Below are 13,374 nucleotides of genomic sequence, written 5' to 3' on the forward strand. Positions count from 1 at the left end.
CTCTGCATTCAGATGTTTATATCTTTCCTTTTCTCCTTTGCTTTTTGCTTCTCTTCTTTTCACAGCTATTTTTTTAAATTTTATTTTATTTTTAAACTTTACAATATTGTATTAGTTTTGCCAAATATCGAAATGAATCCGCCAGAGCTATTTTTAAGGCCTCCCCAGACAGCCATTTGGCTTTTTTGCATTTCTTTTCCATGGGGTTGGTCTTGATCCCTGTCTCCTGTACAATGTCACGAACCTCATTCCATAGTTCATCAGGCACTCTGTCTATCGGATCTAGGCCCTTAAATCTATTTCTCACTTCCACTGTATAATCACAAGGGATTTGATTTAGGTCATACCTGAATGGTCTAGTGGTTTTCCCTACTTTCTTCAATTTAAGTCTGAATTTGGTAATAAGGAGTTCATGATCTGAGCCACAGTCAGCTCCCGGTCTTGTTTTTGTTGACTGTATAGAGCTTCTGCATCTTTGGCTGCAAAGAACATAATCAATCTGATTTTGGTGTTGACCATCTGGTGATGTCCATGTGTAGAGTAGTACTTGCCAATTTCCAGGGTATAAATACTTTTAACATGGCCAGGTTCAAGCTACCAACTTGATGACTTTGAACATGGAGTTAGGAAGAGAGACACAGAATTGGTGCTTCTCAGCTGGCAGGGGCCATCTCCAGCACACTACTGAGTCTTAATCCTATAAAGCCAAGTTTTGAGGAAGAAGGTGAGAACTAAATCTCTTCTGAGCTGGAAATGTGGTCTTGCATTCAATAACTTTCTGTTTTTCTATATTGTAACATTTATGCCATTCTGTTTGTGTCATCAAAACAAAAGCTGTGAGGCAAGCATGCCAAAGTCACAAGGGACTTGGTTCCTGCCGTACACGTACTCAGTCCCTCAAACTTACCTGGTCCTCATAGCAACTCTGTAAGGAAAGGGAGAGACACAATAATTAGGAATTTATTTTTAAATTTTTTGAAGATTCATTTTTTCATTTATTGACTGCGGTGGGTCTTTGTTGCTGCACTTGGGCTTTCTCTACTTGCGGAGAGTGGGGACTACTCAGCGGTGTGGTGTGCAGGCTTCTCATTGTGGTAGTTCTCTTGTTGCAGGGCACAGGCTCCAGGCACACAGATTTCAGTAGTTGCAGCACATGGGCTCAGCAGTTATGGCACAGGGACTTAGTTACTCCACAGCATGTGGGATCTTCCCAGACCAGGGACAAACCAGTGTCAAATTCCTAACCACTGGACCACCAGGGAAGCCCAATTAGAATTTTAGAGATGAGGAAAGCAAAGCTTCCTGCCATCTTCCCAAAGTCACTCAAGTATAGGGGAGAACAGTGTCTTGAACCTGTCTCCCTGTCCCAGTCCAAGCACTTGCATCTGTAACCCATTATTACTCCTCACTGGAGAGCAGTCCTAGGGCAATGACAATGCTGGTTCCTAAACTTGGGCATCTCACGGCTCTGTTCAAGTGTTTGCAGACTGCTTAACCCAGTGTCTGTTACCAAAATAGACGTTTGCAGCCTTTGGAGTCTCTTTGCTGTATTAGCCATACTCTGCCCAAAGAAAGATGTTCCTTTTCTTATAGATCAGGTTCTGACTTCTTTCAGTAGTATATTTTCAGAAGAAAGCATAGTATGGCTCCAAGCTGCTGCTCCAACTGTGTAAATGCAGCAGAAGCTGAACAATAATTGAATTAAGAATCACAGAAGTTGAATTATTTTCTCCCAAGTGATGTACTTGAAATTCAGGTAAACAATGCTCATGTAACCAGTAGGACTTATGGAAAACAAGCTGAGTTTCCGTTAAGCAAATTTCATGGAGCTGAAGGAAAATTGTACACGTCATTGCACTTTAAAAATAGGAACTGCAAGTTTTAAGAGAGCAAAGCACACATGCAGGAGCCTATGAAGAGTATAAAAAACATTTGATAATCGTGGTGTAAGGCTTAATCAAAAATTATTACATCTACATACTCACATCATGTACTTATGAAAACAATGAATTTAAGGTATTCTGCTTAAATGCTAAAGTACAATTAGCTAGTTTTATCTGCAACAGCTACCTGTGCTTAATTATCTCTTAATCAACATGGTTTTCCCTGAGTTCCCAGAGGAAAGGATATTCAAATTTATCTTAAACTTATTTAAACAAAAGTCATTCAAGGACTTGAATACTTGATACAAATGGTACTATCCAAAGCCATTTGGGTTTAATTCTGTTTAGTCATCTTCTCCCTATTACTTTGCCAACAAAGGTCCGTCTAGTCAAGGCTATGGTTTTTCCTGTGGTCATGTATGGATGTGAGAATTGGACTGTGAAGAAGGCTGAGTGCCAAAGAATTGATGCTTTTGAACTGTGGTGTTGGAGAAGACTCTTGAGAGTCCCTTGGACTGCAAGGAGATCCAACCAGTCCATTCTGAAGGAGGTCAGCCCTGGGATTTCTTTGGAAGGAATGATGCTAAAGCTGAAACTCCAGTACTTTGGCCCCCTCATGCGAAGAGTTGACTCATTGGAAAAGACTCTGATGCTGGGAGGGATTGGGGGCAGGAGGAGAAGGGGACGACAGAGGATGAGATGGCTGGATGGCATCACTGACTCGATGGATGTGAGTCTGAGTGAACTCCGGGAGTTGGTGATGGACAGGGAGGCCTGGCGTGCTGCGATTCATGGGGTCGCAAAGAGTTGGACACGACTGAGCGACTGATCTGATCTGATCTGATATTTTAAAAGAGACTGTTTTCCACATAATCGGAAAGGAAATATTATATTGCTTTCTAAGATTTCCGTTAGTTCTCAAAATGCCCCTTCTGACTTTCTTGATCCTTTATTTCTTTACAAAAAGGAGAAAAGTGTCACTTTGTAGCACGAACTCTGATATGAGTAGAAATACTTATTGATAGAAAGATGTGGTTTCCGTAAGAGACAGGCTGCTTTGCTCAGCGAATTCCCACAGGTTGCATCTCTGGGACTCAGCCCACAGCTAAGCAGGCAGCACCCCATTTGTTTCTCTATCAATGCTGACCTATGACACAGATTTCTTTTAAAGACATCTGAAGTAGGTAATTTTAACCCTATTCTCGAACTGACTTCATATTTCTTTTGTTTATCAAGGGGAAAGAAAGAATTCTAGAATTTGCAGACCAAAAAAAAAGGGGGGGGCTATTACAAGAAAAAGTTGCCATGAAAATTAGCAATGAGTGAGAAGATGGTATAAAGGAGGTAAACTGCACAACAGCTGCTATTTCAGTGTTCTGCTGATGAAAATCTTCTTGAGTTGCTTTATTGGAATAAAACCATATTAGGAAGTCCCAATTCTGTTTATAGCCAAGATATACACAAAGTCAGTAGCATCTCAGGGGTTTTCCCTGAATATTTTTCTTTGTTGTTCTGGGGCTAAATATACTATAACAGTTAAGCATTCTCTATCTCAGCCTCCACACAGAAATTTGAGTTAAACACACAAAAAAAGCAATTTCTGGTTTGGTCCTTGGTCTGTCCATTTTGCAGGGTCAGAGAAGGAAAGGATACTTTAGTGGCAACTTAGTAATATACCTTCCAACCTCCCAAAGAGAAACACCTCAAGTACACAAGAAAACTCTTCATGTTAGAAGGCAACCGAAACAGTGACTGCTCCTTAACCAGCTGACTATGTCATCAGGGAGAAGCCCCCACCTCCACCTGGGACAACTTCACCAGCTTCTAGGAATCCAAAGTGCTGATGGTCCTGGCCCAGTAGAGAGCCCAGGGCATAGTGGGGACCCTGCTCCAGTTTGTGCCCAATGCCTGTTCCTACCTGCCCCCTGCCCCCTTCTGAAGGTCCCAGCCCTCTGTTGCAGAGCTCTCCACTAAAGGAGAGAAAACAGGATACTCTTTTCTTCCATCAGCTCCCCACCCCTGATACACAGGATGACACTCAGCCCCTCAGAGAGTGCAGGTTCCACATAGAGCCATTGTGCACATTTTCTTATAGAAATTTCCTGGATTTCTCCTCTGGACTCTGTCCCAGGCCTCAGGGTTCTCTTCCAAACACCCTATTTCCTGTCCCAATGAAGAATCACCACCCCTTCCCACCTCTGCTACTCCCATTACAAGCAATGGGCTCACTGTCCTGCAAGCATAGCAACCAATATTATGGCACTGGCTTTTGAGGAAAGAAAAAGATTTATTGCAAGGTCCACTGACAAGGACATGGGAGGCAGCTCCAGCTCAAATCTGTCTCCCCAGTCTGGGATTCAGTCAAGCTTTTATGAGTTAGGGCAGGCGGATTTGTGTGTGGAAGTGCTGGTCAGCAGGTTTTGATTGCAGGGCTTTGGGGTTTGGCCAGGTACGGTGAGTAGACAGAGCAGTTTCAGCACCAGATCTTCCTTGAACAGTGGACCCTCCACTTCTGAGAGGCCTCTGGGGTCCAGGTTCTAGTCACATGGGGGTCCTTTGGTCCCGTGGGGGAGAACTTGATTCCAGGTGTTATCTGAGGTCAGAAGGTTCTTTCTGCATGCTTTGGCTGCATGACTTGAAGTTTCATTCTGATGTCTCTGAAGAACAACTCAGCATCTTGTTAGAAACAGGATCGGACCAGTTTGGGCTGGTTCTGCAGTTACACACTCATTTCTTCTCTCCTTTTCTTTTCTAGCCAGGTGTGTGTTCTTGGTTTAACCATTTCATTATCAATGTGGTAGAACTTTAATATACGCTATTTTATTAATTCACAGACAACCTTGTCTGAGGACTGACAAGGAGCTAAGGTTGAGTCTCCAGGACTTCCCAGTCACAGTAGTCACTGGTCAAGACCATCCCTGGCAGTCTTTGCTGTACAGACTAATAATTTTATGACTTGCAGGAGCTCTGGACAATGAGGCCTGTGAGAAGACCCTTTTAGATCCAGGAAATGCAGCTTTTCAGACATTGTGGGTGTCCTCTCAACACAGCACCACCAGTCAGTGGAAAACGGGTATTATGGACTGAACGCTTGTACTCCTCTCCGCAAATTCAGATGTTGAAATCAAATCTCTAATGCAATAGTATTTTGAGGTGGAGCCTTTGGGAGTAATAAAGTCATGAGGGTGGAGCCTTTATGAATAAGATTGGTGCTCTTACCACACTGAGAGCTAGCTTGTCCTATTTCTGCTGTATGAGGATTGAAAAGTCAGCAGCCAGCTCTCACCAGGAACTGAGGCTGCTGGCACTCTGGCCTCAGACTTTCAGCCTCCAGAGTTGGGAGGAATAAATTTCTCTTGTTTGTAAGCCACCCCACTTACGGTATTTTGTCATAGCAGATGAAGTGGGTAAGCGCAAGGTAAACACTTTCTTCAAGGCAACCCTGTGAGCTGAACATCATGCCCATTTTACAGATGGGAATGAAAAGCTCAGGGAAGTTAAGTAACCAGTTAAGATGCAGAGCTAGTGTTTGAATCCCACCTCCTGAAGACTATCCTCCACCATGCCCCTTCCTTGTTTCACTTCAGGGGCCCGATGGAAACAAGAACCCCCTGTGCGAAGCACTGTCCCAGTCCCTGGGCTGGCCTCTGGTGCTGCCTACAAACCAAATGACCAAGTTCTTGGCTAGAATACAGGGGTCCAGAGTTTGTTGCCACCCCTTGAACCATGAAGGAATGCGTCTGCCCTCCTGCTCAGAGCCCTGATCTCTCTCTCCAGTGAGCTTGGGTGCCCAAGACTTTGAGGGGACAGCAGAGGAGGCTCTGTTTCAAGTTTACCTTGGGTGGGACTATACCAGGATTCTTGCCACCCCACAATTATCCCATACCCACATCTCTGAAAAGACACAAACTGACTTAAGAAGCCACTCTCAGCCTTGTCAGGCCTTGGCTGGTACTTATGGAGCTGAGCCATCTGTTGGGCGTTTTGCCCAAGCTGCATCTCACTGTTGGCAGCCCGCATTTATCTGCAGCAGGCCTCTCTAATACAAGGGGAGGGTTTGCTGGAGGCCAAAGAAAGACAGAATAGAAATTAGACTTGTGCCTCCTTTCCCTGATTTTCCAACATGCCTTTACAGCGTCCTCAACTTCTTGACACTTGCTGACTATCAAAGTGATTCCCTTTCCCCAAACTGTATTTAAAAGCATCAGATAAAAAGGTAGAGCAGTTTGAGGAACTTGGGACAGGGTCTCTGACAGCTCTGTGGGGAAGAGGCCACCCACTGTGTGTGACCTGTGATTCTCAAGAGCAAGGCAGGCCAGGTTCTACTTGGTGCGACAAAGAGGTGACATGTCTTGTTGAAGGTAAAAAGAGCCAAGGTTTAGAATGGACTTCATGAAACTCTTGTCCTCCTGTCTTGATACTCACCTGGGTCAGAATATGTACAGTGATATACTGGCCTGGAATAAAACGGATCAAGTGCTAAGAAAATTACTGCTCTTACCCGGGTTGTCATCTATCTCTGGCCTTGCCAGGCCTGTCACCCCTGCTGGCTTATCCCGCCACGTGACTACCCAGAAAATTATGAGGAAAGCACTTGGCACTCCTGGTAGAAGATGTCACGGGGCCCCCTCCATCCTCTGTACCAGTGGCTTAGTGACCCCTGCCAACCATGCCCCGTTCCATAGTCTTCTCTTCATCACAGCTGTCAACTGTCTGCTGTCAAAAGAAGGAAAATAATGGCAGAATGAACTTTACATCATATATCTTCTAGCATTTTCCCTCTGAACAAAGTGGAGGAAGAACAGAGCCAAAGGAAGACTCAAAGGGGAGACGATGGAAGTAACAATGAGATATGAGGTGGTGAAGTCAGACCCAGGGAGATCCAGCACCGGCTTCGTAGAGCCCCTCCTATATATACCCAGTACCGAGGGATATATCCTGAAGGACCGAAACATGGAGCCCAGAGCTGGAGCCCTGGGTTCCTTCCCAAGCCTCGCTGTCACAGTTAAGGGAGTACGGCTCATGTTTCTTCTATAATTGTAGAATTCAAAGCACAATTCATGGGGCGCTTTCATCTTCCTCAGGTCTTGCTATGCTCTATTAAGTTTAGAAATGGTTCATTTTACCTTAAAAGGAATAATTAATATTTTAAAATTAAGTTCTTAAGCTTTTTAGGGCAAAAAGCTAATGATACCATCATGTTGTGAAAGTCATAGTCACATGATGGAGAAGAGAAGAGCATTTGCAAGACTGAATCTTTCTCAGTTAAGGATTGTATCTTGGGAGTGTGTGTTAGGATAAGTAGCTCCTTGGAAGTGTTATCATATCTTAATCTGAATTTTACTCCCTGTGGGAATACAGATATTTTACTTTACTTTACTAATTTTACTTCCCCGTGGGAAAAAAGATATTTCTCTCCAAATTCCTTTTATGAGAAGTCAGTGCCTCAGACATAATGTTCACTTCCACTGAAGAGCATCTTTCGATAAGTAGAAATAGCTTGTCAGGCAAAAATGTGATATTTTAAGCCAATAACCAGTTTTAACACTATGTCAGATTCCAGTACGGAGAAAATTTTTACTGACATGATAAGTTTTGGGGAAGTTTTATGAGTTTTTTAAAATCACAGATCTATAGAATGTTCAATAGTCAACAGTCTCTAATTTCAAATTTCTGCCCCCAAAAACAGTTCTACAAGTCAACTTGTCTAAAAACAAAAGTCATTATTTTCAGCTGTTAATGTTGGTGGGTACAGCACAGGGTACAGGACTATACGGTGCAAGATTCATATTTCCCAAGACAAACCTTTGTTCACGACTTAGTAATCGTCCAAACTTGGACAATACCTCAAACCTTACTTAATCACAGTTTCCTCATTTTATTTTTATTATTATTTTTTTTTTAGTTTCCTTATTTTAAAATGGGAATATTAACAGTACATTACTTATAGAGTTGTTGTGAAGATGATTATTGCAATCCTGAAAAAATGTTGTTAATTACTATTATGGTTTTCAAACTGACTAAATTATACTTGGAGAATGAAAAGTTTTTAAGTTAGTTGTAAAACGTTCAGAAATTAAATTATGTGTGTGCTCGATCACTCAGTTGTGTTTGATTCTTTGCAACCCTTTGGATGGTAGCCCACCAGGCTCTCCGTCCATCGGTTTTCCCAGGCAAGAATACTGGAATGGATTGCCATTTCCTTCTCTAGGGGATCTACACTGCAGGCAGATTCTTCACCCACTGAGTCATCAGCTACCAATAAGGCAAATCAATGTTAGTGATTCTTCCTGTGTACTTCCATAGCCTTGGGTTTGCATCTAGCCCATAATACTTTTGAGTTTCCCAGGTGGCTCTAACGGTAAAGAATCTGCCCCCCAGTGCAGGAGACACAAGAGATACAGGTTCGATCTCTGGGTCAGGAAGATCCCCTGGAGTAGGAAGGCGCAACCTGCTCCAGTATTCTTGCCTGGAAAATTCCATGGACAGAAGAGCCTGGTGGGGCCACAGTCCATGAGGCCACAGAGAGTCAGACACAACCAAGTGCACATACGCACATAATACTTTGGCTTAATTTTTTTGAAACCAGTCTTTATTTTTCAGGAAAGTTTCAGGCTTACAGAAAAATGGAGAAGATCCTACACAGAGTTCCCACGTGCCCTGCACTCAGTTTCCCCCTGGGGCTAACATCTTGCATTACAATAATATGTCTCTTTTAGCTGAAGTCCTTGTGTTATTAAGATTTCTTTAGTAATGTCCTTTTCCTGTTCCACGCTCCCAGTCAGGACACATTACATTAGTCATCATGTCTCCTTAGGCTCCTCTTGATTGACAGTTTCTCAGGCATTCCTTGTTTTTGTTGACCCTGGCAGTTTTCAAGAGTGTTTTGCAGGATGTCCTTCTACTGGAATTTTCCTGGTGTTTCTCTCATAATTAGACTGGACTGATGGGTTTTGTGAGGAAAAGTATGAGATAAAGCACCATTTTCAACCCACCAGATAAAGGAAACATATCATCAATATGACCTTTCACTGTTGATGGTAACCTTGATCACGTGACCAAGGCACTGTTCATCGGATTTCTCCACTGTAAAGTTACTCTCCCTGCTCCCTCTTCTTTCACACTGTGTTCTTTGGAAGGAAGTCACTCTGTGCGATCTACCCTTAAAAAGTGGGATTTATGCTCCCCTCTTTGAAGGCACATATCTACATGAATTATGTGGAATTCTTCTGTATTGCCTCTTGTCTCCCAATTATTTATTAATTTGTTCAATAATTTATTCATGTAAGCATGGACCTGTGGATATTTATGTTACACTTTGGGTTATAATCCAGTACTACTTTATTTATGTTGTTGCTTACATTCTTCCAGCTTTAAATTGGGAGACCTTTCAGCTGGTTCCTATGAACCTTCAAAACGCTCCCACTGATTTGTTGTTGTTCTTATCTTGTTTTGTTTTTTTAGCACTTCCTTACAATCAGGTATTACAAGATGATCCAGAGTCATCTTTTATATTTCCTGCCCCAGTTCTATCTGTCATTTCTCCAAGAAACCCTTTTTTCTTTATTGGAGAATGGCTGTAGAAACCGAGACCTGGGGGCTAGGTGTGCTAGTTGCTCCTGGGTATCATTTCTTTTACATATATATGTGTTTATATTCGGAGAAGGCAATGGCACCCCACTCCAGTACTCTTGCCTGGAAAATCCATGGACAGAGGAGCCTGGTAGGTTGCAGTCCACGGGGTCGCTACGAGTTGGAGACGACTGAGCGACTTCCCTTTCACTTTTCACTTTCATGCATTGGAGAAGGAAATGGCAACCCACTCCAGTGTTCTTGCCTGGAGAATCCCAGGGACGGGGGAGCCTGGTGGGCTGCCGTCTATGGGGTTGCACAGAGTCGGACATGACTGAAGTGACTTAGCAGCAGCATCAGTGTTTATATTATATTAACCTGCTTATATATACATATCTATATGTATTTCTACACGTGACCATCAGTACCCATATTAAGCTAAACATGAATTCATAGTTTTGAACCATTCTATCTGCCTAACACCCTTGCTTCCCTATAATTTTCACTACAAAAGTGAGAAATCTAGCTCCCACTATTTGCCATCCATTTTCTTAATTGTTCAGTTCCAATATACGTGAATAGCAATATCAGAATTGTTAACCTATATCCGCAGGAAGCGGCTTCCATGGTGAATCTGCCTGCCAGTGAAGGAGATGTGGGTTCTATCCTTGGGTCAGGAAGATCCCGTGGAGAAGGAAATGGCAACTCACCCCAATATTCTTGCCTGGGAAATCCACTGGACAGAGGAGCCAGGCAGGCTGCAGTACATGTGCTCAGTCGCTCAGTCGTGTCCGACTCTTTGCAACCCCATGAACTGTAGCCCAACAAGCTCCTCTGTCCATGGGATTTTCCCATGGACAGAAATACTGGAGTGGGTTACCATTTCCTTCTCCAACAGTCCATGGAGCTGCCAAAGAACTGGATTCGACACAGCGACTAAACAACTCCCGGGAAACAACTGCAGAGGAGTACAGCGCTGGCACGCAGTTTCTTTCACGTTTAATGTTGTGGATTCTACTCATCTCCAGGGTTACTTAGGTCAGCATCTTTCCTCCCACATGCATTAGTGAGGTTGGATATTTAAAATTTTTAACCAAGAAACAAATAATTGGAACTATATCAATTATAAAGGAACTTCATATAATTAAACATATAGATACACATTTTGCTTTCTTCGAAAAAAACAAGTTGTAGAAAAAGATGAAATTTTTATATAAATTAAAGATCTAATATAAATTACCATAATTAAACTTTCCATAGGTCACAGATTTTCTTAACCTATTTGTATCAAGATTGTCCAGTACTGTCCCATGCAATCCAGCAACTGTTAGTTCACCTGGGCTTCTACCATCTGGGAAAATTTTCTCCTTCTATCACTGTTTTTGATTCTCCATATTATTTTCTCCCGAGAAATAAATTTTAGGCAAGTGAACTACACTAATCCTTGACTCCAGGCTAGAACAAACTATGTTAGTTTATTAAGCTCTCTCCTCTCTCTGTTTGTGTATGTATATCACTTTTTAAATTTACAAATTAAACTATACTTCTCCCACTTGCCATCTCTATCTCCAGTTCTAGCTCTATAACCCACACTATGCAAGGCATATTGAGCCCCAAGTGGTAAAAGACTATTGTCTAAACCAAAATTATTTTGAGGATTTAGAGCATATAGCAACAACAAGGTCAGACTTGAGGACTCTTAAGTTCCTAGTAGTTTAAATAGAGATATACATTAAATAGGTCAATGTAAAAATATCATCTCTGTGGTTTCATTGAGTAACTAGCATTTTGCCTGAAAACACAGGAAACTTGAGGTTAAGCAAAGATATTCTTGAAAATAACTCTTGCATTTCTAAAATGCTAACTAGGCGAGAGGTGTGAAGTGATAGCTACCTGCGTCATTTAAGAAACAACTTCTGGGCGGCTCGCGGCGGCAAGATGGCCGTGCAAATTTCCAAAAAGAGGAAGTTTGTCGCTGATGGCATCTTCAAAGCTGAACTGAACGAGTTTCTCACTCGGGAGCTGGCTGAAGATGGGTACTCTGGAGTTGAGGTCCGAGTTACACCAACCAGGACAGAAATCATTATCTTGGCCACCAGGACACAGAATGTCCTTGGTGAGAAGGGCCGGCGGATCCGGGAATTGACTGCTGTGGTTCAGAAGAGATTTGGCTTCCCTGAAGGCAGTGTAGAGCTTTATGCTGAAAAGGTAGCCACAAGAGGACTGTGTGCCATTGCCCAGGCAGAGTCTCTGCGTTACAAACTCCTAGGAGGCCTTGCTGTGCGGAGGGCCTGCTATGGTGTGCTGCGGTTCATCATGGAGAGTGGGGCCAAAGGCTGCGAGGTCGTGGTGTCTGGGAAACTTCGAGGACAGAGGGCTAAATCCATGAAGTTTGTGGATGGCCTCATGATCCACAGTGGGGACCCTGTTAACTACTATGTGGACACTGCCGTGCGCCATGTGCTGCTCAGACAGGGTGTGCTGGGCATCAAGGTAAAGATCATGCTGCCTTGGGACCCGACTGGTAAGATTGGCCCTAAGAAGCCTCTGCCTGATCACGTGAGCATTGTGGAACCCAAAGATGAAATACTGCCCACCACCCCCATCTCTGAACAGAAGGGTGGGAAGCCAGAGCCGCCTGCCATGCCCCAGCCGGTACCCACAGCATAATAGGTCTCCTTGGCCGCTGGATCTGGAATCTGAATGTTGCTCTGCAAAGATCTTTAATAAAATCTTTTTAAAAGAAAAAAAAAAAAAAAAAGAAACAACTTCTGAGTCAGTTTTAATGAGGTGGCAATTTTGCAGACAATGTAGAATTCAAAACACTAAGGAGATATTATGCTCAAACATGACGAGCACATAAAACAGCATCTGGCAGTTTCCCTTTGGAGGCCCCCTAAGCCGGCATTTCACTTAGAGAAGAAAAAGATCTTTTACAGCAATCCTCTTAAATGCTTTAATTTGACACTATCTGCAAATGATACTTTTGGTAAATCACATTTAATTGTAGCAGTCTGCTTGTGATTATTTAACTATTGCTTCTATTTCTCTCTAAGCCCACAAAGACCCCATGGAAAAGAAAAAATCCCTTAATTGAAGTGCTTCCGTACTTAATAAGCTTTTGCCCTTCTAGGTCAATAATTTTGACATATGCTACAGCAGTAGCAGTCATATTATAAGATCAAGGAAAATTAAAAATTACAATTTAGTTCTAAGAACTCAGCATTTATTTGTCTGTGTTTTTATTCAGGCTTCCTTGAGAGTCTAAATCTTGTCTGAGCTGCTCTATATCCACAGCATCTGTTTCTCTACCTCATTAATGTTTGAGTAATGAATTCACAGTCTGTCTACCAGCCATAAGCCTCCAGGCTAGGGGCTGGGGATACAGACAGAAGACAGACCCTTCCCTCCCAGGAGGCTGAGGAAAAGGAAGATGTGAATCAGTGATCATATGACAGAGAAACCAGGCTACAGAGGCATTTGTTTACTGAGAACTTTGTGCTGGATAATGGCTTGTCTTCCATAGTCATTCCCACTCTTTCTCACAGCAATTCCATGATACGAGGAGAGAGGAAGAGACTAAGGTTCAGAGGAATTAATGAACTTGCTCAAGTTTCCCACCTAGCTGGTGGTTGAGTTGGGATTGAAAGTTCTATCTCTCCAGGCCACGGCAGAGGTTGTCATGGAGGTGCAGAGGAGAGTGGCAGTCTGTGGATGGAGATGGGAGGGGAGTTTGTAAGGCACCTCAGAAATAATGACAAATCAAAAGATTTTATTTATAGTGATTAGCACTGGAAGGAATCTTCAAAGTTACCTGAATCAACTTCCTTGATTCACAAGACTGGGTAGAGGGTCATTCAGACCCTCCTTGAACACCTCCAGGGAGACAGAGCTTATCCCTTCATGGAACTGGTAGCCC

The 13,374-nt window shown here is 42.9% G+C and overlaps 1 protein-coding gene across 1 annotated transcript; it reads left to right on the forward strand.

The window, feature by feature from the left end:
* The first annotated feature begins 11,374 nt into the window (after window positions 1–11,374).
* Window positions 11,375–12,220, forward strand: LOC133259300 (small ribosomal subunit protein uS3). The gene has a single exon (XM_061436597.1). The coding sequence runs from the start codon at window positions 11,394–11,396 to the stop codon at window positions 12,123–12,125; it is 732 nt and encodes a 243-aa protein (XP_061292581.1). The 5' UTR covers window positions 11,375–11,393; the 3' UTR covers window positions 12,126–12,220.
* The last annotated feature ends 1,154 nt before the right edge of the window (window positions 12,221–13,374 follow it).

Source organism: Bos javanicus, chromosome 13 (assembly GCF_032452875.1).
Source record: "Bos javanicus breed banteng chromosome 13, ARS-OSU_banteng_1.0, whole genome shotgun sequence".
Classification (NCBI taxonomy): Eukaryota; Metazoa; Chordata; class Mammalia; order Artiodactyla; family Bovidae; genus Bos; species Bos javanicus.